This window comes from Cryptotermes secundus, unplaced genomic scaffold (genome assembly GCF_002891405.2).
Source record: "Cryptotermes secundus unplaced genomic scaffold, Csec_1.0 scaffold303, whole genome shotgun sequence".
Taxonomy (NCBI): domain Eukaryota; kingdom Metazoa; phylum Arthropoda; class Insecta; order Blattodea; family Kalotermitidae; genus Cryptotermes; species Cryptotermes secundus.
In genome coordinates, this window is record NW_019726229.1 from 1391451 (window position 1) to 1415256 (window position 23806).

The 23806-nt window shown below is 38.7% G+C and overlaps 1 protein-coding gene across 3 annotated transcripts in view; it reads right to left on the reverse strand.

Moving 5' to 3' along the window:
- Positions 1-22279, reverse strand: part of LOC111864016 (PAN2-PAN3 deadenylation complex catalytic subunit PAN2) — a 71480-nt gene extending 49201 nt beyond the window's left edge. For 2 of the 3 annotated variants that reach the window (XM_023850937.2, XM_023850936.2), the window contains exons 1-8: positions 22087-22279; positions 18904-19121; positions 16193-16362; positions 10066-10186; positions 9536-9732; positions 8923-9130; positions 7021-7310; positions 1894-1990 (exon numbers count right to left, since the gene is read on the reverse strand). In XM_023850937.2, coding sequence (XP_023706705.1) covers positions 1894-1990; positions 7021-7310; positions 8923-9130; positions 9536-9732; positions 10066-10186; positions 16193-16362; positions 18904-19121; positions 22087-22150 — 1365 coding nt within the window. In that variant the 5' untranslated portion in view covers positions 22151-22279. Of the gene's footprint in view, positions 1-1893; positions 1991-7020; positions 7311-8922; positions 9131-9535; positions 9733-10065; positions 10187-14498; positions 14573-16192; positions 16363-18903; positions 19122-22086 lie in introns of those variants that run through there. The other variant, XM_033751291.1, reaches the window with a different exon arrangement.
- Between the last annotated feature and the right edge of the window lie 1527 nt (positions 22280-23806).

Here is a 23806-nt window from a genome sequence, read left to right on the forward strand (position 1 = left end):
CAAATGTCTCTAGACAGCTTTCTAGTAAAAAAGAGTTAGATATGTATCATAAATAATAAACTAATTATTTTTATTTTTTTTTCTGCAAATCGAATTTGCATTCCAGGTTGGTTCATTCCGCATAGAAGAAAAGATGAAGATGATTCACGCTCCGTAACAATGTATATATAATTTTCTTTGAATAAACGTTATACATAAAATTTTTTGAGTATTTTTTTCGGCATGGAATGCATTATCCTATTTTACATTAATTTATATGGGAAAAATTGTTTCGCTTATCAAGTGTTTCGCATTACGAGTAAGATTCTGGAATGAATTATGCTCGTTAATCAACGTTCCACTTAATTAAACAAATTTTCAAGCAGTTTTCCCTTATATGGCAGGTTCATTACTGTGTGAGCATGTATCAAAAATTTTTACAGATTTTTGTGGGGTACAATATATCCTGATGCTAATTAAAATGATTGTTTAAGATCACAGTGAAACAGTTACTAATCAGTACTTACCAGCACTCCTGGACATCCTTCAGAAAGCAAAACAGAACACCTTATATGCAGGTCATGTCTGAATATCAGCCTATAACCTAGTATTAGCACTCAAACCATGGGATGACGTTTCTTAATCTGATATGGGAGACTTTCACTAAAAGTTGCTGGGCCACTCCAGTTGAGCCTGACAAATATAATGGACATTTTGCATGAGGAACTATACATTTCTGCATGCATCACACACAAATGGAATTTTCTGTTGTCTCCTCATAGCTTCAAAACTGTTACACTGATTTTGACAACATTTAAATTGGAAGTCCTTGCGCAGATTAGTTACGGTCATGTCTGTCAGTTCATACCTAGCATCAGTACCTAAACCGTTGGTTACATTTTTTTAGTTGATATGGGAGACTTTCACTATCATTTGATGAGCAAATCCAATTTTCAGATTCAATGACCCATAACAAAGGCCAATTTACTTAAGGACACACATGAACTTTTGCATAATTGCTAATCTGTTTTTATAAAAAGACTGCAGGTAAGCTTAATAAACTACATTATGAAATTTGTATACTACATTATGGAGTAGGACTACACTCTTTCCAGGCTTCTTGATACTTTGAGAATGAACCAATTAGAGAGAGCTACAGGAAACAACAGACACGCTGAGGAATGAAAAGCGTCACAATTGGAGCTATAGCTAACGAATACAAAGATTTACAACTGACATGTACTGTATGTTCCACTTCTGGGTAAAATGGCCATCAAAGAAGTGTGTTTAAAAAACAACAAATATTTACTTTCTCAGTGGATCACCCAAAACAGGATACTGATAATGGGCCTCTATATATGGTGGGGAATAAATCTCAAGCTAACTACACAGGCAGAGGACAATTTTACAAAATTATCTCCTTCATGAATAACAGATTCAAAGTGCAGGCTGTCATGAAGATAATATATGAACACAAACTGACCTCTAGTCTGTGGAAGGGTAAACTGAGCTCATTCTCAGGTTGCAGCATCAAAATTTCGAAATTAAATAAGTGAAATGTGAGGTATTTGCAAATTTTATTACAAGTAGTTCTTAACGTAATGTGCCACTCAGTATCAATGCAAGAGATATTTTGAATTTACAGTGTTATTTTAATATCCGATAATTAACAGTATGTCACATATCAGCATCCCTAACAAACACCATAATCACAGTCCACATTCATTCAGACAAGATACCCACCATGCACAAGTGAAAACAGGGAGGTTCCCATTTAGCTTCCAAAGTTACATGAAACTTATGTAAGTATGTGGTATTCACGTGAAATCATTTTTGCATTCACTCAATCATGGTTATCAGAATAACAGACTACAATACTTGATATGAAGTGTTTTTTAAAATCTGTAATCTCACTTGATTTCTTCGGCAGCCCATGGGGTTTGGTGCGTAGCCAATCGTTCCTTGCATTTTCATGGTTCTCAGTATCTCTGGATCAATCGGCGCTGGCCGCCTGAAATGAAAATTAGAAGCCATTCAACAGGTGAAATTAGTGGGGGAACCCACAATTTTAGAGTAACAGCAGACAAACAAGAGTAGAATTTGTGAGTTTTGAGGTTTTCACGGCGATGACTATGAAGAAAGTCATCTTCTGGGTTTAGGCGCCGTGTAATCTTCGTTTTGGCCCCCCCCCTTAGCACATAACACCATATATGGCCTTAATCGCTCTCCAATGATCCTATTGGTCTGTTCTCCCTAACCACCCCCCCTGCCTACTTCGTATATAAGCAGCGCCTTTCACTTCCTATCACTACAGCTACTGCTCTCTGCATTCCAAGCCATTCAACTGCTCTGAAGATGGAGGTGATACGTTCCTCCGAAACGTCGGCCAAAATGAAGATTACACGGCGCCTAAACCCAGAAGACGACTTCCTTCAAGAGTAGAATTTGCTTGAATTTGATTAGTAACAAAAGTATACAAGCAATCTAAATGTTCAGCAACTTCTTGAGGATTCACAAAACAGTAATTCTGCAAGCTGCCTGTATGGGTGTAAATATGACCTCTTTACTTTGGAGGAACAACATAATTAACAAGTGTCTGAAAAAAAAATACCTGAATGTAAGGACAAAATAAGTGAGCATGATTAATACAGGTCACCCAGGACTACTGAAATTAAGGAGGTCAAAATGACCTGTGCATGTGTCTGGAATGAGGGAATGAATATAAAATTCTGGTAGGACACCTCCTGGACTATGTCCACTTTGGAGATACCAAAAAGAAAATCGTATGTTAATACTGCATCATTTATCCTGCTTTGTAGCAGTTATTTAGAGTTATCCACTTATAGTCTCGATGTCAGTTTGTCTTATTCCACTGATACTATACTGTACACCATTACACTGTCTTTTTAAACTCATTTTGTCACTGCCAACTCAGGACTCACTACTTGCTACTGACTGCACTAGTTGTACCTCACATGAATGCTGAGTGCCATTTCTATTAGTTAATCTGAGATCACTGAACATTGCACACTTTCTAAATTGATTTCTATTTTCATTCCTATTTATTTTTCCATTATTGAAAAAATTTTAACCTGAGAGCAAACGGCAGAGCCAACAGTGAAAACACGTGAATTCTCCTCCACCGAAGAAATTCAAAGCCGTACACACAAGTTCCGGTAAAGTGATGATGACGTTCTTCTTTGACTGCAAGGGCCCTCTGGTTGTCAAATTTCTCGAGCATGGGGCCACAGTCAGTGCACAGCGCTATGAAGACACTTTGCAGAAACTGAGACGTGCCATAAAGTCAAAACGCCCTGGAATGCTANCCCTCATAGTTTTCTTCTGAGTTGGCAAATGGAGTTCAAACCTTCCCTTCTAAATGGATGGGTACTTGCCCAGTACAGAAAGACTGGTCAAACAAGAGTTCCCAATCTGACTGAGACTTCGGTCAGTATCACCCACCAAAGTTACTTAGTGCTCTGTGATTACACAAAACCAACAGTCATACACACAGGACACAGAGAAAAAACACCAGCAGTCGCCACTAGAGTCAAGGAAGACTGCATTATATTTCTTTTGGAATCATTTTGGGTACAACATTCACCGCCAATCGACATTTACCTAGCACCTGCAGAGAGCCATTAAGTCGATAAGTTTGACAAAATAACCAGTTACAACTGAACGTGTGTTTTATTTGAAATTATTACCACAGTTCAGACTGATGTTATGAAGCTACTACAATTATGACCATAATGTATGAAAGATATTGTTCCACTGCTGACACCAAATTGTCACATGTCGGGTATATGTCACGCGACATGTAACTTCACACCTTATTTGATATAGCGAATTTATTGAACACTCACTCTTACAATTACACAATTTACAATCTCACAATTACTGCCCTCGGTAGTATCACAAATACTTCTCCTGTAGTCACTGCCATGCACTCGACACAACCCAACTCGGCGACTGCTACAATTCAACTGACTGGTTAATCGTTACTCATTAGTAAGTCACTCTCTATAGTAACTGGCTCAATCATCACTATTGAATAGTGTTCGCTGCTCTTTATTTAGCCTGGGCATGGACAACACAGAAATCAGTTATGTGATAGGTACCGCTGTTGTGTGATGCCATGTTTACAGGTTGCCTAGCAACACTGTCGAGAGTTGTTTACTGCTGTATAGTAACCGTGGTATCCCTCGTTATGTCAGCACGGCAATGGTTGCCTGACACAGTTGCTCCTGTTACGTCACCGCAGGGGAGTGGGTGTTTACCGAGCGTTGTGCACTGATGGGAGGAGTGGGGGTATGTCACATCACTCATGAGACCGCAGAGTTCACGTGACCCCTACTTGCCGTTGCGCCATCCATGTCACAATATTAACCGCATAATTCAGATGTCATGTGAAGAGCAGTGGAATGGAGTGAAGGAACAATTTTATGTGTGCACATTATGAACATTACCTGAAGAGTGATGGTGGCAAAGTTGTAATAATTATTCTGACTTTCCAAAACCTGTTATTAATTTGACTGAATCAGAGCCAAGTCCTACACTGCTTCATATCTTCCTCACTGGTATCAAGTGAGGTCCCAGCTGATATTCCTTGGGTAGAGAATCATGTTCTATGTGCTTCACTCACCACCAGTTTACAGTGAATACCACAGATACCAACCCATTCAATTATTCTATTCAGTTACCTTCCTACACACCTCAATAATGATAAGATTTAGTGCAGAATGTGTGAGTTGAGAAGTGAGACTGGCCACAGAAAGTAGGTGCTGAGGGAGCTAGCCTGCTGTAACAAGTCTGGTCATGAACGTGAGGAGGTCTGCTACACACTCCTGTCATATTTATTAATCTCTTTCAGCAATTCTTCATAGTGGTCCTCAGTTTTTATTTCTTTCTTCTCTTCAGAAGCATACACTCCTACTGCAGTTATGTGTCCTCTCATATCTTCAATTTTATGGTAATATTTGCTCATTTATATATATATAGCTTTGTAATTTATTGGTTTATCTGTTACTTAATAATATTGCAACCCTTTCAGAAGCTAAGAAAATCCACGGGTCTCCTGGGTTGTGACACCATGCACCTTTCTGGGCAGATACTGACATTTCAGACGAAAATGATGCCTCGATCTTCTGGGTTCAAGTGCACTTGTTAAGGAATAGGTTTGGGTGTAGCGAGGTACATGGATGGTGGTAATGGGGGGAGGGGGATGGAGAGAGTGTGTGTGTGTGTGTGTGTAAGTCATCCATATTTTAAGTTACTGGTTGCTGCAGTAACAGAACAGAAAGAACATTATACACTTCTTCCTGAAAATCTGGTATCCTCCAGTTTGAGAACTTATAATACACACATGCTCAAAATGCCCAGTACAGTCTAGGGGTAACGTTCCCACCTCATGACTCAAGGTACGTGGGTTCAAACCTAGCAGAGGTGGTGGAATTTTTAATGGCGGAAAAATTTAGGGAACAAGTCCTCCGCGAGGGACTTTAAGCCGTGGGTCCTGTGTCATAGATTTACGGCATGTAAAAGATCCTGGTGTCTCTAGGAGACCTCTGAGCAAAATTAGGCAACAATTTCCTGCCCAAGTAGTTTCCAATACCTCTGGTAGATGGGGAAGCATCAAGGTACCGAGGGCCGACCTCATTGGCTCAACGGGGCCGATAGCATCCACTAGTACTGGCAGGGTATGGGGACTTGTAGAATATCAAAGGGGGACGTACAATAGATCAACAACTGGTCGCGGTGCATGGGGAAACCCACCCCCTCCAATAATAATAATAAATGCCCAGTACACAGTCAACTGCAAACTGTTCTTGATGAATTATTTCAGGCGAATGATTTTGATGTGGAAGACAGCACAGTTTACAAGCAATATATTCGTGAAGATTAGAAAGAAACTGTATCCATGACAAGTACTATTGGAGAATTCATTAAGAATAACCTACTGAACAGCAGATCAAGCAACAACTCATCATTATACAGCAAAATCACAAGCTTAACATTCGAAGAAGTTGACAGAAACAATTCTGCCAGACACTGAGAACGATATTTTGCTTGATTTTTTATAGAATTATTCATTTTCATACCAAGATGCCATACAAAGGTTCCACTGAGAAACAAACCAGATCACTCTCCACCGTCTTATAATTTATTATTGCATAACAGGATCAGATAATTGCAAGAGAAAATGGTAACTTCCTGTGTCATTAGTGTCTGTCTTCAGCTTACAGCAACTACACTCCAGTCTTTCATAAGTTGCAATATACACCACTTGGTTTTTGATGTTTTATCACACTTAAAGAAGGTGTATGACTTCAGTGATGGCCCAAGTTCACAGTACAAGGACTGTAAAAACTTCTTAACTTATGTTATCATGTAGAAGAGTTTCATGAAGCTGCCAAGAGGAATTAATTTCCTTTCTACTTCACATGGTAAAAATCCCTGGGATGGGATTGATGGAACAGCAAAGCAACATGTACCACATGTTAGTCCTCAGGCAACTGAGAAAAACAACACTTTAACACCAGAAAATTCTCATCAATTGGCCAAAGAAAATATTACAGGAAATACATTCTTCTATATAAAGAAATTAGACCATATGTTCTATGACTGACCAGTAAATACAATTTGCTATACCTGCTCATGGTACACAAATTCACAATAATCTTTTGGCACCTACAAATCCATTCCCTATTTACAATCACTATAAATACATTATATTTAAGATCTGTCAAGCTCAAAGTAATGGATTTGGCATAAACAACATCAGAAATTTCATTATGAAACTTCTTTTTTGTTAGAAATTTTAGTAAATGCGGGGCTGATGTGGCATATACTGCTTTTACACTACTGCGAATTACTGTTAACACTGAAGAGACCTGAAGCACCTACAACCCATAGCAGACAGTCCCATAAAACGTTGGGACAAGACAAGAATGATAGTACTTTATAAATGAAAAAGCTTCAGTATAAATTAATTCATCTTCATAACATTTTACAGAATATAAATTAAAAACAATAAATTACCTGTATACTTTCTTCAAATACTGCTCTGGCCAATCAGAGAGCAATGAAGTGCCCTGTTGGCAGTACGGTAATGGAATTGAAGACAATGGTGTAACATCATCCAGAATACTGATTGGTGGTAGAGGTTCGACTGGATCAGCAAATTCAGTCTCACGTGAAAAGCTATTGAACATGGCTGCATGTGGATTGGATGTATAGAAATGGATAGAACCACCACCATCACCAAAAGCCATACACTGACAGGATGAAGAAACGTCAAGTGAAAGACACATTAAGCCAGCAGTATTGATCTGAAAAGGGAATAAAAATGAAGTAAGATATGTTTGTGTAATATTTCTGCACAAACAAATATGAGGAACAAAGCAAAATCCTGATTTAGTATTCCCACATTCAACAAATATTTTTTCTGGTCCTAGACAAAGCCCATTACAAATAATGTATAAATTTTCATTAATTAAATGAATTCTGACTTAGCAAATAACCAGCATTTTGTGTAAGAATTGTTTTACTTTCCAGAACTCTTATCACCATTTGGGACAATTGTGGTCAAAACAAAAATAAGTACATACATTTCCTCTCTGCCAGAAATCACCACTGCAAAACAATAATCTCTGGCAAGTGACATCAGATGTTGAACACCCACCAAAGTAATGCTGCTTGTGACACAACAGATGCTTTGATTCTTCACTGATGTTCTTTCAATGTTTATTTCATGCCATTAATTATTTTAGAAATGAATATGATATTATTAAGTAATTGTAATTATCTGCATAGAACAGTTTCTCTCATTGTTCCAACACAGTAATTATTTCGGCGTAACTGTGTACAGTAAACCGTACACGAAAATGAACCATTTCTTGGTACAAGTCTGCATATCATTGACTTATTGAAAACAATTGTGTGTACAAAAAGCAATTCTCTCAAGATTCACTGAACAGGAGTTTCAATGTATGTGGTGGTATACTGTTTCCAGCATGCATTTTGCTCTAATTGTAACATAAGCAAACTGAAGTCCATAACAGCTGATGCCTCTTGCTCAAAGAAATTCCATTTATTTAACATCTGCTAACTTCAGGTTTGCTTGATGGCCGGTCACTGTATTGTTTTCAGTGACCTGACAGTTTGTTGTAACTAACCCTCAGTTCACTAATATTCACTTAATATATTTTTGCAAAAGTGGATTATTGAGAATAAATGAAGTTGATTAATGACGAATGGTATATCATCAATCTTACAGTACTACAGTTACTGAACATCTAAGGTGTATATGTGGCATATGAGGTTATCAGAGCAGTAATTATGAAGAGTCCTCTCTCCTTGGATACAATGCCATGTAGTCCAGTGAAAGCCAACCAGCATTTTGAAGGAATATGTTTCCCCACTCTTCAGGGTCAAAGAATAAGCCAAGCATTAAACCACCATGAAGCAGGAAGCAGATACATCTTGCTACCTGCTGAAGGTGGAGAGGACATGCTCCTCCGAGATGTTGGATGACTTCTAACAGACTATATGGCATTGTATTCCAAAAGATGAAACTTTTCACCTAACGCATATAGCCGGGATTACAGCAAATTCTCAACTGGCAGTACCTTCAAATAAATTAAGAACACTGGAGAAAATATCTGATATCAGGCACAAAGATAGGTAACAGAGGAAATTTTATTAATAGTGCTGAAAAAATAATCAGACAGTAGCAGGTCAATATCAATGAGACAGTGATGACCTGGATTTTCCATTTATGAGTTTGACTTTTATAAATCTAGTCACTACAAGGTGTAAACATTTATGACCCTGAATGTTTGAAATAATAGGGTTTATGTGTACCTCACAACTAAAATGGGTACTCACTGTAAGATGCATATTTTCTGATTTTATCAGTTACCATAATGAGTTTTCACATACCTGATACAAACACAGATTTGACTGTGAAAGTGCTACAGTGTCAACAAGCTGCATTTGACCAAGAGCAGATACAGTAACCAGACGAGATGAAAATGAAGGCAGAAACCTTAGTAGTAGAGGGTTCAACATGACTTGTATGGGTGTGACAGCACGCATCACACGGAGATCATACACCATGAGAAAACGGTCCACTGATAAGCTTCCTTGCCTGAATAAACCAAATATGTACAAATTAATAAAACATTACCATTTCAGTACAAGAGGTAACTGTAATTCACAAACATTTTTTTAACCATAATATCTTGATAATAATATGCCAGATTCATCTGTAAACAATGACAGTCAAGGATGAAGAATATTTTTTGAAAATTTAATTACACTTAAGAATATTTTTTGAAAATCTAAGTACACTTCACATCCAAGGATAACTTTCCTTGGGTTTGGACAATGCGACAGGACCCAAACACATATGGATGCAATGGGTAATTGTATACATATATAAGAAAAATGCAGTAACAAACAACTATACATGGTGACCAAAATAATAAAAATGTAGAAGGAACATCACACATATGGCACCAATAATTAACTATATGCATACAATATATTATACCTATTTGAGAATCCACATGTAACCAAAAGATTTCCATGTACATCGAAGTCGGATAAACTTCCTGAGTGTGCCTCCAATGTATGTTCTACTTGCAGAGTGTTAGGATCACGCAGATCAATTCTACCAGTGGGATCTCCAGCACATATAAATCGAGGATGCTGTCTCAGGATAGCACATCCATTTTTTCCCACATGTAACTAGAAGAAAAGTTATATATGACAGCAAACAGATAACATACATGGTATTCTTCTTTTTTTGAACCTAGCTGCAGGGTAATCCACATTACTGTTAGTGCCTCTGGTTTAATGTCATGAAAGAATTTCTCTGTGTAATGAATACACATGTACAGCAAGTAAGTGGTCAATTTATTTCTGAAATGAAATAACATGGACAGCAATTCTGTGAGATTATAACTGTGACATGATTAAGCACTGAAATTAACAGCATACAGAACAGAATGAAAAAACTAAATAGAACACACAGAAAATCTTGTCCAATTACAACAAAATAATTGTGAGGGAAATACATACCAAATTTGTTTCTTGACACTGATTCAAATTAAATTCAATTAATTTATCTTGGTGCCCACCCATTAATAACACATCTCGAGAAGTCTGAAGTTGGCACTGCATTTCTTCCATGTTATCTGAACTGCAAAAGAAATATACAGCTAAACTCACCTTTAATGTTCCTTGATATAAGGTTTTTCCACATTTAATGTTCAGTTTCAATGACCTCAAGTCAGAAATGTCACTGTTAAATTACCTGTATTTAAGATTTTCCCCATTTTAATGTTCAAATCCACTGCTCCTAAAACAAACCTTAAATGGAAGCTCCACTGTATAGAAATACGTAGTGTGTTCAAAAAGTATTGAACCTTTGATCAGCAGAAATACATTTATTGATTTGGAGGTACAAAACCCTAATCCCATTCAAAGTAGTCTCCTTGGTAATGCACACACTTCTCCCAGTGCTTCCGCCATTGTTGGAAACACTTCTGGAACATGTCTTTTGGAATGGTGATCAGCCGGGCCGTCGCATGCTGCATGATGTCTTCTCTTGACTCAAATTGGGTTCCTTTCAGCGGCATTTTCAGCTTGGGAAATAGTCAAGTCACATGGAGCCATGTCGCGGGAGTAGGGAGCCTGACGAACCACAGGGATGTTGTGTTTGGCGAAGAAAGTATGAATCAGATGCGCAGAGTGGGTGGGCTTGTTATCATGATGGAGCTGCCAAGTTTTTGCTGCCCACAGATCCGGTTGTTTGCGCCGCACAGCATCACGAAGGCAACGAAGGACCTCTTGATAGTATTCCTTTGTGATGGTTTGGCCTTGTGGTGCGTACTCATGATGGACAATCCCATGGGAGTCGAAGAAAACGGCCAACATGACCTTGACATTGCTGCGGACATGCCGTGCTTTCTTTGGCCTCGGGGATGTCGGATGTTTCCACTGTGACGACTGCATCTTGGTTTCCAGGTTGTACCCATAAACCCACGACTCATCGCCTGTGATCACGGTGTTCAGAAAGTTGGGGTTACTGTTTGCATTGTCCAGCAGGTCCTGTGCGATTTGCAGACGGTGTTGCTTCCGCTCCATTGTTACCACCAAATCCTCGGTCAAAATTGGATGTACCGATCCAAGGCTTATCCCTATCTCGTTCGCAAGTTCTTGGACTGTGATACTATGGTCCTCCATGACCAAAGTCTGCACTTGCTCAATGACATTCTCATTTTGGCTTGTTGAGGGTCTGCCTGAACACGGTTTGCTGTCCACTGATGTGCGGCCATCTTTGAAGCAGTTGTACCACTCCTTTATCCGTGAGTTGCTTATGGCATTGTCCCCGAAAGCCTGTTGAATCTTGCGAATGGTTTCCACTTGGGTATTGCCAAGCTTTTGGCAAAATTTGATGCAATATCGCTGCTCATGTTGTTCTGTCATTTTACACCTTACTGGAATCCGACGAGTGCTCGCTGCACGTCCTCACTCATAGGCCAACTGCCAGCGACTGACGCTTTCTGTGAGCGGGAAAAAATTCACGACTGCGCATGAATGGCCCCTCCACATCTCCACCGAAGGGAGCCTTCTGCGCTTCATTGGTTTACATGGGGGAAAAAAGGTTCGATACTTTTTGAACACACCACCAGAGCTTTCTTCTCACATTTTTCCTATTCACTACCATTAACCGCCTTCCCATCTCACCCAGCATTTGTAATCTCTGAGGCATATACAGTATTATTAAATACCTGTAAACCAATCAATCATCCACCACACACCCCTCCTTAACTTTCAAGCACTGTTCTGTAATACCATGCTTTGAGGTACTCATGTATCACAGAATATTCACTTAGCAACTGCTGGTTTGTTTTAAAAAGAAAAGTAAAGCTATCCCTGTAACAGGCCGTGCGTAGGCCCATCGGGCTGTGAGACATCAAGACATTTCCTAGACAATTGGCTCACACATGGTGGTGAGGGCGCCAGCCACCCTTCACCCCCCACGACGATTCCTGGGACTCATTTCTGTTAGAGCCTGAGTAAACCAGAGGGCCATAGTGCGGATGGAAGGATTAGGTCAACTGAAAAATCCAGTGACTTCATACATGTTTCTTTACTGATTACACTTTCAAGTTACTATATTGTAATGACTGAGAATAAGTTGGGTCACAACTTATTCTAAATGGGTACTAACAATTTCACTGCTATGCAGTGACTGTTATGGTACCTTCAATAGTGATGAATCATTTTCAGGAAGTGTTCACACATACTACTAGTGGAATCACTTAAACAAGGCCCAATCAAAGAGTAGGAATACCAAAATCTATGGAAAAAAAAACTTGTAAACTATGTACCTATCAATGCTGTCAGTAACTGACAATACACGGTCTCAAATAACTGTATGACAGTAGATAATCAACTGCAGAGGATGTGGAGAAAGTGATCATGCTCTGTATAAGGTACTCTCCCAGCATCTGCTTGGAGGGGCTGATGAACACCATGCAAAATCACCGTTAAGGATGGTTGGTGTGCAGAGATTCAAACCTGGCACCTCCTAAATACAAGTCAGAAGTATTACTGCTTTAACCAACTTGCTCGATGAGTCAGCAGAAAAGAACACACTGTATTTTAGGGAGAGAAAATTAATCCCCTTCAAAACAGGAATCATTAACATGGACACACTTCTTCCACCATTCCTGAGAGTGCTATGTTTTTTAAATAGCCAACAGCTGCTCCATTTCATTGTGTTCAAATGTTTCTATGCTATCAAATCTTCTTGCCTTTCATGTTTAGGGAACAAAAATTATTGGAAACCATGTTTGTTAAGCAGATAGACAATCTCACATATTCAGTAATACTGCCTTCAAATAAAAAAGTGCCAGCAAGTTGGAGTGAAAGGGTAGTGCAAGGATGTTGAATCTGGAACTCTCTGATTGCCACCTTTGTGGTTGTTTATGAGAAACTGTATCATGCAGAAATCTCCTTCAGAACAAAATGATGGTTAACAAAATGACCCTGTGGAGCATACTGATGATGCAAAACATCCTCATAACCAAATAAAAAAAAGGCATCACATTACATTTGTTTCATGCTTGGTACTCTTTTATTAGTCACAATGAAGAAGACAATTTACATTATTATGAATAATGCTTAGTTTCGGGGTCAAAAATATATACCTATGTTTCATTACTGGTTATGATAAATCATGCATCAAACTAAGAGATGAATGCTGAAATGAAGTGGTGGGGGATTGGTTAAAGGTTGTCTCAAATGTGAGACCAAGAGCATTACTGAGAAGACAGGAATACTTGTGCTGGATATATCTGATGGTAATTTACCACTGGACATCAGATCCATGATCCATGCAGTGAATAAATGACCTTGTGGTGATACCTCGAGAGATGGACTCACAGCTGCATGTTCCAGTAAACAGTCCTTTCAAACGATCATTCAAAACAACTGTATTATGAATGGCTCTTGGCACAGTGTGACAATAAAGAAACACAGTGTGGAACTGCTGTGCCAGTGGGTCAAGACCATCATAATGGATCTCTCCAGAAGCGCCAGTCAAAGAATTTAAAAAGTGCTGTATATTTCATGAAGTGGATGGGAGGGAGGATGAGGAAGATGATGATACAAGATGGGAAATGTGAAGAGCCAACAGGGATGGTGAACAGAGACTGGTAAAGGTGAATAAAAGACTTCAAGAAGAAAATTACCTCAATAAATTTTATGTATAACATATTATCTATGTAATATTTGAGGCTTTCACGGCGGTGACTATGAAGAAAGCAATCTTCTGGGATTTGGCACTGTGTATATGTTGTGTTAACCGACGTTTCGGAGGAACGTATCGCCTCCATCTTCAGGGTAGAAGAAAAAATATAAGAAATCTGCAAGCGGAGAGACCGTGAGAACCGGTAAAAGCAGACCGGATATGTTTCTGAAACGTTTTTTTCTTAGTTATCTTAAAACCAGGACGATGGATAAATTCCGAAAACTCAATATCTCTGTGTATTAAACAAATTCATAAACTACTTTTTCTGTGCAGGTATGTTTCTTAGCATGGAGCTGTCTTACATTTGAGATCATCTTCCATTCAAGTAAACATGGCAGTACACTGAAAAAGTGGTTAATGTTGTAAATTATTACAGTGAAGAAACTGGTTTGCTTGAGAAAAGTCTTGCTGTCTCAACTCTCTAAATGTTTCCAAATTCTCATCTCAAACTGAAAAGTCATTCTTGCATATTCCTACTTTGTTTATGTTCAATAAAATCAGATATCTCAGATGACAGATGTCTTTCTGCTAGACAGTCATCAGTCACAGAACAAACCCAGCTGAGATATGTCAAATGAGATATTCTCAAATCTTTGGTTAAAATGGCTTGACATAAGTAATTTCAGAACTCCTATTTCTTCAGCTTTTACACAAACTGTCATCTGCTTTCATTCCACACTAAATGACATACCTGAGCTTACTCATCATTTCTATTTCTTGAAGAGTATCCACAACACACATTATTTTCAGTGGACATTTGTTCCCCTGTAAAACAATGAGAACACTCAAATCTCATATTCACTTCATTGCTGATCTCCAAAGCCATATGCTTCAAGTAATAAGTTTCAATAACCATCTATCTGAACTTCTTGCAAAACACAAGCGTTATTCTGAGCTTCTTGCAGAGCATAAGCATTCTTCTGTACTCTTGGACATCATTATATCAACTCCGTGATTTTAGTCCGCAAGCGAACAATACTAACAGAGCAACAGCCGCTTGTCGGTGAAGTGATAAAAATGATCTGATTTTAAGTGCTGCATCTCAAATGAACGAAACAATGGCAAGGGCTGCACACATGTCTGGACACGTTCACTGCAGCTGTGTTCCTGTGCTGCGCAGTTTGTCTGAGATGAATTCAGTTTTCATTTTTAATTTATGAAAAATTAAAACTGATCAAGTTCACGGAAAGTAATTCTCAAATGATCACAACTTTCAAACATCCCTATACCACTATTAAATCTGTCACTGTGGGGAGATGTGTTGCACATACACCCATATATTATGCCACAGACAGATTTACTCCAGCCTTTACTTTATAATGGTCTTACAAAACTTACAGATTATAAATTTAATTACTAAATGAATACTGATTTCAATTAGATTCTTCCTTCACTGCAAGATGTTAGATTCAAACATTGGCCATCCTTCTTCTGGTAAAGATGTGCCGTGAGAATGATCCTGTTCTGAAGTCAAAGAGTCTTGTTGCACAAGGATACATTGTTTGTGATGTGTAAGAATAGCTTGTGTTTCTGCCATCTTCAGTAGTTTGATTCTTATGGGAGGAAAAATGATTTCCTACATTTTTCCCATTCACAGTGTTCAAAACTAATAGTCTCTAAACAAATACCACAAACACGTTTCTTTGTATGTACCCCATTAAGTTCTTCCAATCGGCAGCAGCTCTGGATGTATGCCCTACTTCTCAGATCTTTCAAATCATCTTCCATTTCCTGCCTTTTCCAGGAGTATAACCACCAAGTAAAAGGACAGCTTACTCCACAAAAGAATTCAATACCGTTCTCCAAAAGTCATGGTGCATATAGGCATCCTGATCAAAGCCAGTGTCTCTACATGGACAATCAGTGATATATGTGGGTTGTTTAAATGAAACCTATTTGAAATTATCCAGAAAACACTAAGGTCCATAGATTCAGGTCAGACAAAGATATTATCAAAGCCACAGTGGTAATGGTTCCTGCAGGGGTCCAAGAAATTCTCTGTGGAGATGATCCATTAGCTGGTGCGTCAATGGGATGTCTGCCTCAGTTCGCACAGGAACTATTTATGACAGCCTTTACTTTCATTCAGAACAATCCACAAAAAGGTTTCATTTGTACAACCCTTGTAATAAAATTCACAAGCAACTAAAGCAAATGCCTTGATTGTTTTAGGTTAATTGTAATATTAGCCTGCACCCTCATATATGCCTAGAGCTCCCATCTTACTTTCCTTTCATGTTGGTTCCTTAAATTTTCCATGCAAATCTCATCTTCCCCATGTATGTTACATGTCCTACCAATCTCATCCTTCTTCATTTGATCACACTAATAATATCTGCTGAAGGGCACAAATTACATTTCACAATTATAAATATATTATATTACCTATATGTAAATATTGGTATTCCTCTTCGCATCTGACAACGAAGAGCAGTCTGTGTTAAAGCTAAGATCCCCCCTTCAAATGTGTGAATATGACGGACCTCCTGATTTGCATGGACTTGGAAAGAAGTGTACTTCTGGAGACCAGGGCCATAATATGATGTGACATGACCCTGAAAAAGGCAGTGTAAAGTGTTATTATTCAAGAACTGAATATCTCAAGACATAAATCATCAGTACACTCTGTAGTGAAGTATCGCCACTCAGCATTTTACTGAAAGCACTTTTTCCTTTAAATTATACCAGTCAATTGGAAATCCAGTTTTGACTATCGACTACCACTTCACGCACAAAAAGATCTGATGCATTCTGAAACATAGTTTGATAAATAAAGAATGGATAAAGGCATATTTTGTTCACTCAATTAAGAAAACCCTTCATGATGCCTCTTGAAATGCCAGAACTTGAGGCATATTTAAGTATTCCAAATTTATGACAATATATCAGGGTGCATGCAAACCTTCATTAAAAAAAGGTAAAGCTATTGCTACTACAGGTCGTGGCAGCCAATAGGGTTGTGAGACGTCGAGGCTCCCACATTTTCTAGATAATTGGCTTATAAATGGAGGTGAGGTTGTCAGCCTTACATGCCAGTCGCCCTTTACCCACCAGGAATATTCCTGGTAGTCACACTGTTAGAGACTGAATCAACCCTATGGCCATAGTGCGGTTGGAAGGTTTAGGTAGATTAAAAAATCCAGTGACCTCATTGGGAATCGAACCCACGACCTTCTGACTTGTAGCATAGTTCCTCATAGCAGGATCTGAACAGCTGTTCATAGGACCTGAACCAGCTTGTGACATCTCAATTGGAGTTGCCAAAGAAGTGATCAGGGACTGGACTGATAGAAATCATAAAAAATACTGGGAATCCACAACTGGAGTCAAACAGGCAAAGGGTTTTATAGCAGGACCCTCTGGCCAATCCAAGGTGAAGCACAATAGATCACTAAAGGTCCCAGTGCAGGGGCCGGTTTTTATGGCCAACCCCTTACTTACATACATACATACATGCATGCATAGTGCCTCATTCAACTATGCCACCGCATGTCCCTGCAAACCTTCATGTCATGTCTAAAGGCATGTATGTACAATATTTGAACAGGATCATAATGGCAAAGTGACTGGATATGCAAAGGACAGCCAGGATTGCATCATTCTCTTCCAAGTGACATCCTTAACCCGTTGCCGTGGTTCGTCGTGTATGTTTCGTCAGGGATTTAAATCGTCTGGGGGGGTTCGACGTGTATGTTTCGTCCAGCTGCACACGTATGTTATAACGCCCATNGCCAAAGTCAAATTTGTGGAGCTGAAAGTAATTAAAGCCTGTGATATAAGTCAAAAGAGTAAATAAAGAAACTCATATCACCGAAGCTTTAAAGTCGGATAAAATCCCTAATTTTGAAATGTGAAGAAAGAGTGAGCTAAATACTACATTTTTCAAAATAGAGACATGTGAAATAATTGCATTATAACAACAGAAACAGATTAAGCAGCGTATGAGTATGTAGAAATCACAGTGACCATGGAGCATCACTATTTCATGTTAGACATAGGTCACTGAGTTAACCTGTGTTGTGCCGCAGGGGGTCGTGGCCTATTCTCCCCCTCGGGGCACCAGTAGGTCGCTCTCTCCAACCCCGGGCTCACAAGGGAAAAGGGAGTGCAGGGGTCACACTCATACCATTTTACAATAATGCATTACTAAGGCAAAAATGTGTATATTAGAAAAGGGTTAATTATGCTTAAAAGCAAATACAAAGGTGCCTTGCGGCTGTAGCGTGTTCTATCCTTCTTCCTACTCCTCCTGTCACAAGCAAATATTACTCACAAGCAAATAAGTATGGTACTTAACCTATCTAATTGATGTTCCTATATAACGGAACGTGTTGAACGATCCGGAGTAGCAGCAAGCTCCGGCCGTCTCGTTCTTACCCGCTTCTCTCTTGTGCCTAATGCTCCATGAGCCTAACCTAATCTAATACAAATTAGTACTTCAATTGTGACCTGTCACCTCTACCGGGTGGCCTGTCAGTTAGTTCGGGTGACCAACCATCGGCAAGTACTCACGTCCCCCTTCCTTGGGCGATACTAGGCTCCCATCTCTCTCTCTGTTCCTGGGTCAGAGATGTCCCTCGCGACTTCGCGACGTCGGGCCCCACGGGCTCGAAAACGTACCCTCTGGCGTCTGGCAATACTCGTCCAGTCTAAGCGCTCCCCGCCCCTGGTCCCAGGGTTCTTATACCATCTGGATCCATGGGCGTGCTTCCGTCCTCATGGACGCATTGGGAATCGGTGATTCCCATTGGCTACATTCCCTATGGTTCTTAAAACTTGCCTATATTTGGTCTTTCCTGACTGCCTCATACTTTGTCCCACATGATGGGAAGTGGCTGACTAACGGAAATGAATAATCATGAATAACAGGATACATGAGCAACTTGATTTCCGTAGTTCGTTTCATCATTCTAGCTCACCCATCAATTCATATCCACTAAGCCTTAATATTATAATTTAAACATCAAAATCAAGTTTCCAAAATCCTGGGCACAACACCTGCTTGGTAGGTGGTTGTAGTAGTAGTAGTTGTTGTTGTCATTGTTGTGGTGGTGGTGATGGTAGCAGCAGTAGTGAATATTTTTTACAATACTTACACCTTGATTACCCATCCACAGTAATTCCTCTTGCTGATCAAATGCAACTGCTGACACTCCAAAACGTTCCCCGCCATCTGCAAGGATGGTGTGTGTTTCTTGAAACTCTGCATCCGTGTAACCCTCAGCAAAATGTTCACTGGCAGGATCGAACCCTTCACTTGGTAATTCATATGTATCTCCTTCCACTGGATAATGTGCACTCCCATCAGCATACACTGCATGGAGCAAAAAATTACAGTAACCCATTCAAATCTGCAAGCACATACGTACATGTTATGTTGTGAAACGCGCCTACTTCATAAACGGTGTAAAAATGCATAGGAGGGTGTGTTCATTCACCTCAGTGTTTCATTATTTACTGAAGTTAAAATTTTGCTTCATTCAAGTAAAATTTTGCTGGTTTCATAATTCAAATGTGTTAAGAAGCTACATTCTATGACTCAATATAAACCTAGACAGCTCAGTAGGCAACTGAACCAACTACAGGCTATTTTAAATCCCCATGGGAACAGGGTTTATTCTCTTTAAAACCACACACTAAACAGGCCTGGAACATACTCAGTCTCCCACCTAATTAAGTGGTAAGTAAAAAGTAAAGGTATCCCTGTAACAGGCCGTGGAGGCCCATAGGGTTGTGAGAACTTGAGGTTCCCACATTTTCTAGACAATCAGCTCACAGATGGTGGTAGTTTGTCAGCCCTACGTGCTGACAGCCCTTTGCCCACCAGGAAAATTCCTGATACTCATTTCTGTTAGATGCTGAGTCAACCCCAGGGCCATAGTGCGGCTGGAAGGAGTAGGTAAATTGAAAAAAAAATCCACTGACCTCATTGGGACTTGAACCCATGACCTTCTGGCTTGTGGCATACTGCTTCAACCAATTATGCTAGAGCATACACCGGTTCATGAGTTATTTAATGACATTATATCGACAGTAATAGTTCACATCAAATGATGTGGCATTCTCATGTGAATGTGGAGATCGTCCTAGTTACAGTCACAACTAAGAATTACAGTTGTCATCCAATAGCATACACATTTGTAATAAAATACTGATAAACATATACAATATAATAAATAAGTTAATTTTAGTAGTAAAAGTAATGGCAAACCTTATACAACTTGTATAGTTTTATAAAAGTCTATTAATTAAAAATTCAATAGTTAAAACACAATGTCATTAATGAGTTTTGTATAACATACAGTAATAGCATAATAAATTTAAGTAAAGACTAGTATACAATGATATAAAAATTGTGTATATCTAAAATAAATAACTAAAAACTAGAACACAGGCTGACAATCTTGTCTTCTTTAAATTGTAAAGTAAGACAGTTACTCACATCTTAAAAAGATTTATAACTGGAATATTCCTGTAATGAATAAAAAGAATGTAAATAAAAAATTGTTTTAATTGTATCTCAAAACTCACTGTGTCACTTGATATATCCTTAATATGTTGTGGCAGATTATTATAGACCCTTGTTCCTAAACAATAAACTCCCTTTTGGTAAGTAAAAAAGTAAAATTATCCCATGAAGGGCCATAGGGTTGTGAGACGTTGCGGGTCCCACATAAGGTTGTCAGCCTTATGCGCTGGCTGTGCTTTACTCCCCAGGAAAATTATTTATTTAATTCCTGGTACTCATTTCTGTTAGACGCTGAGTGAACGCCAGGGCCATAGTGCGTCCAGAAGGATTAGTTCAATTGAAAAAAATCCAGGGCCATAGTGCGTCCAGAAGGATTAGTTCAATTGAAAAAAATCCAATGACCTCATCAGTATTTGAACCCACGACCTTCCGACTTGTAGCATAGTGCCTTAACCACTATGCTAGCACGTGCCCCAACTCAAATTTACAAGAGGTTGATGGAGATTATTTATTCTATGAATCTCTGAATTTACTATGAATTTGTTTGTTTTTTATCACAAAGAGCATAAGAGATAGTATGTACTGAGATGCCAGGGGTAAGATTTCTAATTATCTAAATAAGTTACTGCACGAATCCCTCCTTCTGTGTCCCAACATAATTCTAATTATATTCTTTTGCATTCTAAAAATTTGTATACTTTGGGGTAAGTTACTCCAAAAGGGAAACCACAATTTACAATAGAATTAAAATAAGAGTGATAAATCATTTTTAAGGTATTTAGGGACGTGTATGGTTTAAGCGATCTTATTATGTAGCAGACTGCACTTAGTTTTTAACTAATACATTCGATGTGGTATTTCCAGCTCATTATATAATCAATGAATATTCCATAGTCTTGCTGCCTTTCTAAAGCTTGGGCTAACATTCAGTTTACAGTGCTGTTTGAAAATTTGGTATTATGGGCATACCAGTCACTGGATTATGGTATAAACGAAACCACAGATGGTATGAATACTTTGGGATGGGTGATTATGTACGTTTCAAACACATACATTTTAAATTCACGTACAGTATCTCACAATCCAAAATCTGCTGAATGAACAGCATGTTAACAATTTCACCCATTGCCAATTCTTTTTACCATTGTCTGTTTCATGCAGTGAAGAAACTTTACAATATGGTGACCACATATACCTTACTGTTGAATATGACCTATTCTTGCCTATACAATCCCTTGCCCTGTCACTTATTACAGAATTTACTGAAGTTTCTTTAGAATTGACTTAATACTTCCAGCCACACTATGGCCCTGGGGTCGGCTCAACCTTTAACACATATAAGTACCAGGAATGTTCCTGGGGTAAAGGGAGGCCGGAGCGTGAGGCTGCCAACCTAACCGCCATCTGTGAGCCGATTGTCTACAAAATATGGAAGCCTCGACGTCTCACAACCCTACGGGCCTCCACGTCCTGTTACAGGGTTAGCTTTATCTTTTTTACTATCCCTAATACATAAGTCTAACTTTCAGCTAACACAGACAGCATCGTTCAGATTTTGGTAGCACTAAATAAATGTACCCGGAAGATTTCTAACCTAAACTAACCCTTGACGAAGTCAGCTCAAGAAATCTATTAAAGCATGCTTCATTAAGTTAGTACAGCGGCACGTGTGTTCTGTTCCTTGCTCGTGCAAACATGTTATTTTCCATCTGGTAGATAAAGACACAGAACTAGCAAAATATGTTTTTTAATTTACATAAAACTGTGTACTATAATGGCGACGCATCAAATGAACATTTCTACTACGTACTCAGCATTTCATCTGATGAAGCAGTCACGGACGGGTCATAATGACCCATTCCCCGGTAATCCATCTGCACTCACACTATTTTTAGTGTTTCACATTCGTATGTTCATACATTAAAAACGCCAAGGGAACAAGCACATATATCCATAACGTTCATATACTTCATACATGACAGAAGACGCAACCATGCAACTTCCCTGCACAACAACAAAGGAAAGTGACGTAAAACTGTTTTTTCCAAAATACCTGTTAAATAAATACTACTTCGAATTATACTGTAAAACTTATATGAACTGCACTAGCATGTATAATAATAATAATTATTTTTCTTGAAAAGCAGCAATAAAATTAAACTATACATAAAGACGGATAACACTAAAAATAGTAGTACTTCATTTGACAACACTTCATAAATCTACATTCATTGAAATCGGCGGAAAATGCGAAAATAATTTGATCTGGAAACGTGGACCGCAAACACTCCGAAATGTGTGTAAAATCAGTTACTTACCCCACATACCCCATCTTGACCTACAACTAAATTCTCAGTTTCCTTCAAAAGAAATCCTCTTGACCAGCCCCTTTCGTCAGTCAAACATTTCTTTTTGATGGACAAGCTATTCATCCACATCAAGGGACTTCATTCAGTTTTACCCTCATAGGTCCCTCATAAAAACCTTCCAGAGCTAACAGCACACTTCCTTTCAGCAACAGGGGTGTACAACTTGGCCTTCTGGTGCCAGAGAAAGATTTTATTTCAATTAATTTCCTAAGGAAGTGGCCATTGATGTTAGCAGGAGAAAGCAAGATGGAAAGAGACACAGTTCTTTGTAAAGATTGTTTTATACTCTGTCTGTGTGAAGGAAATCAATTTTCAAAGCAATAAAATAAATTGTATGGAAAATTTTGTGTATATATATATGCATTTTTCTAGTAAGGGGTCCACAGCTTTCATTATACTCCCCAAAAGGCCTACAACCCACCAAAAGGATTAAAAACCACTGATTTTAACTTCCGTGAACAATTTCTGGATATGATGCAACTTCACTTGTTACCAAAAATTGAAGACAATAAAAGAATATGAACAAAGTGCACTTCCCAATGCAAAGGTTGATCATGAAGGTGTAGATGAGCATTTCCCAGGATGACAGATTGCACACAGAAGCAAAGAATCAGAATCAGCTGAATCACTGTCTCCAGATATTGTCATTCAGCTGTGGCAAGAACTGGTTATACCAATCAACATGTGATCAGACATAACGTAACAGAGTACTTCACCAACAACATGAATAACACCATCTTTTATTCTTTCTCTCTTCTGCATCATGTTTCATTCATGTTCCTACCCCACTCACTGCAAAACAGTTAATAAAAAAATGCACCATAACTTCATACACCAAGTATGCGTGGAATCATGTATGAATCCGTGTGCACACATACCTATCTCCACAACTACATGCTTTGTTATCTATGGCACACTCCATTCCATTCTCAACCTACTAACCTTCATGCACAACACAATCCAAGTTTACTTTTTCTTGTAAGCATACTAATGATTCAATAAGAAGAAAGCATGAAAAACACGTGATAATTTTTTCTGAATTTTATAATAATGTTGAAATTTGGTATTTGGTACCAAAGCCCTCACTCAATACCTACATAACTGAAATACAAATGTAACAACCATAACAGATCAAAGAAAAGTCATGCAACTGAATATTAC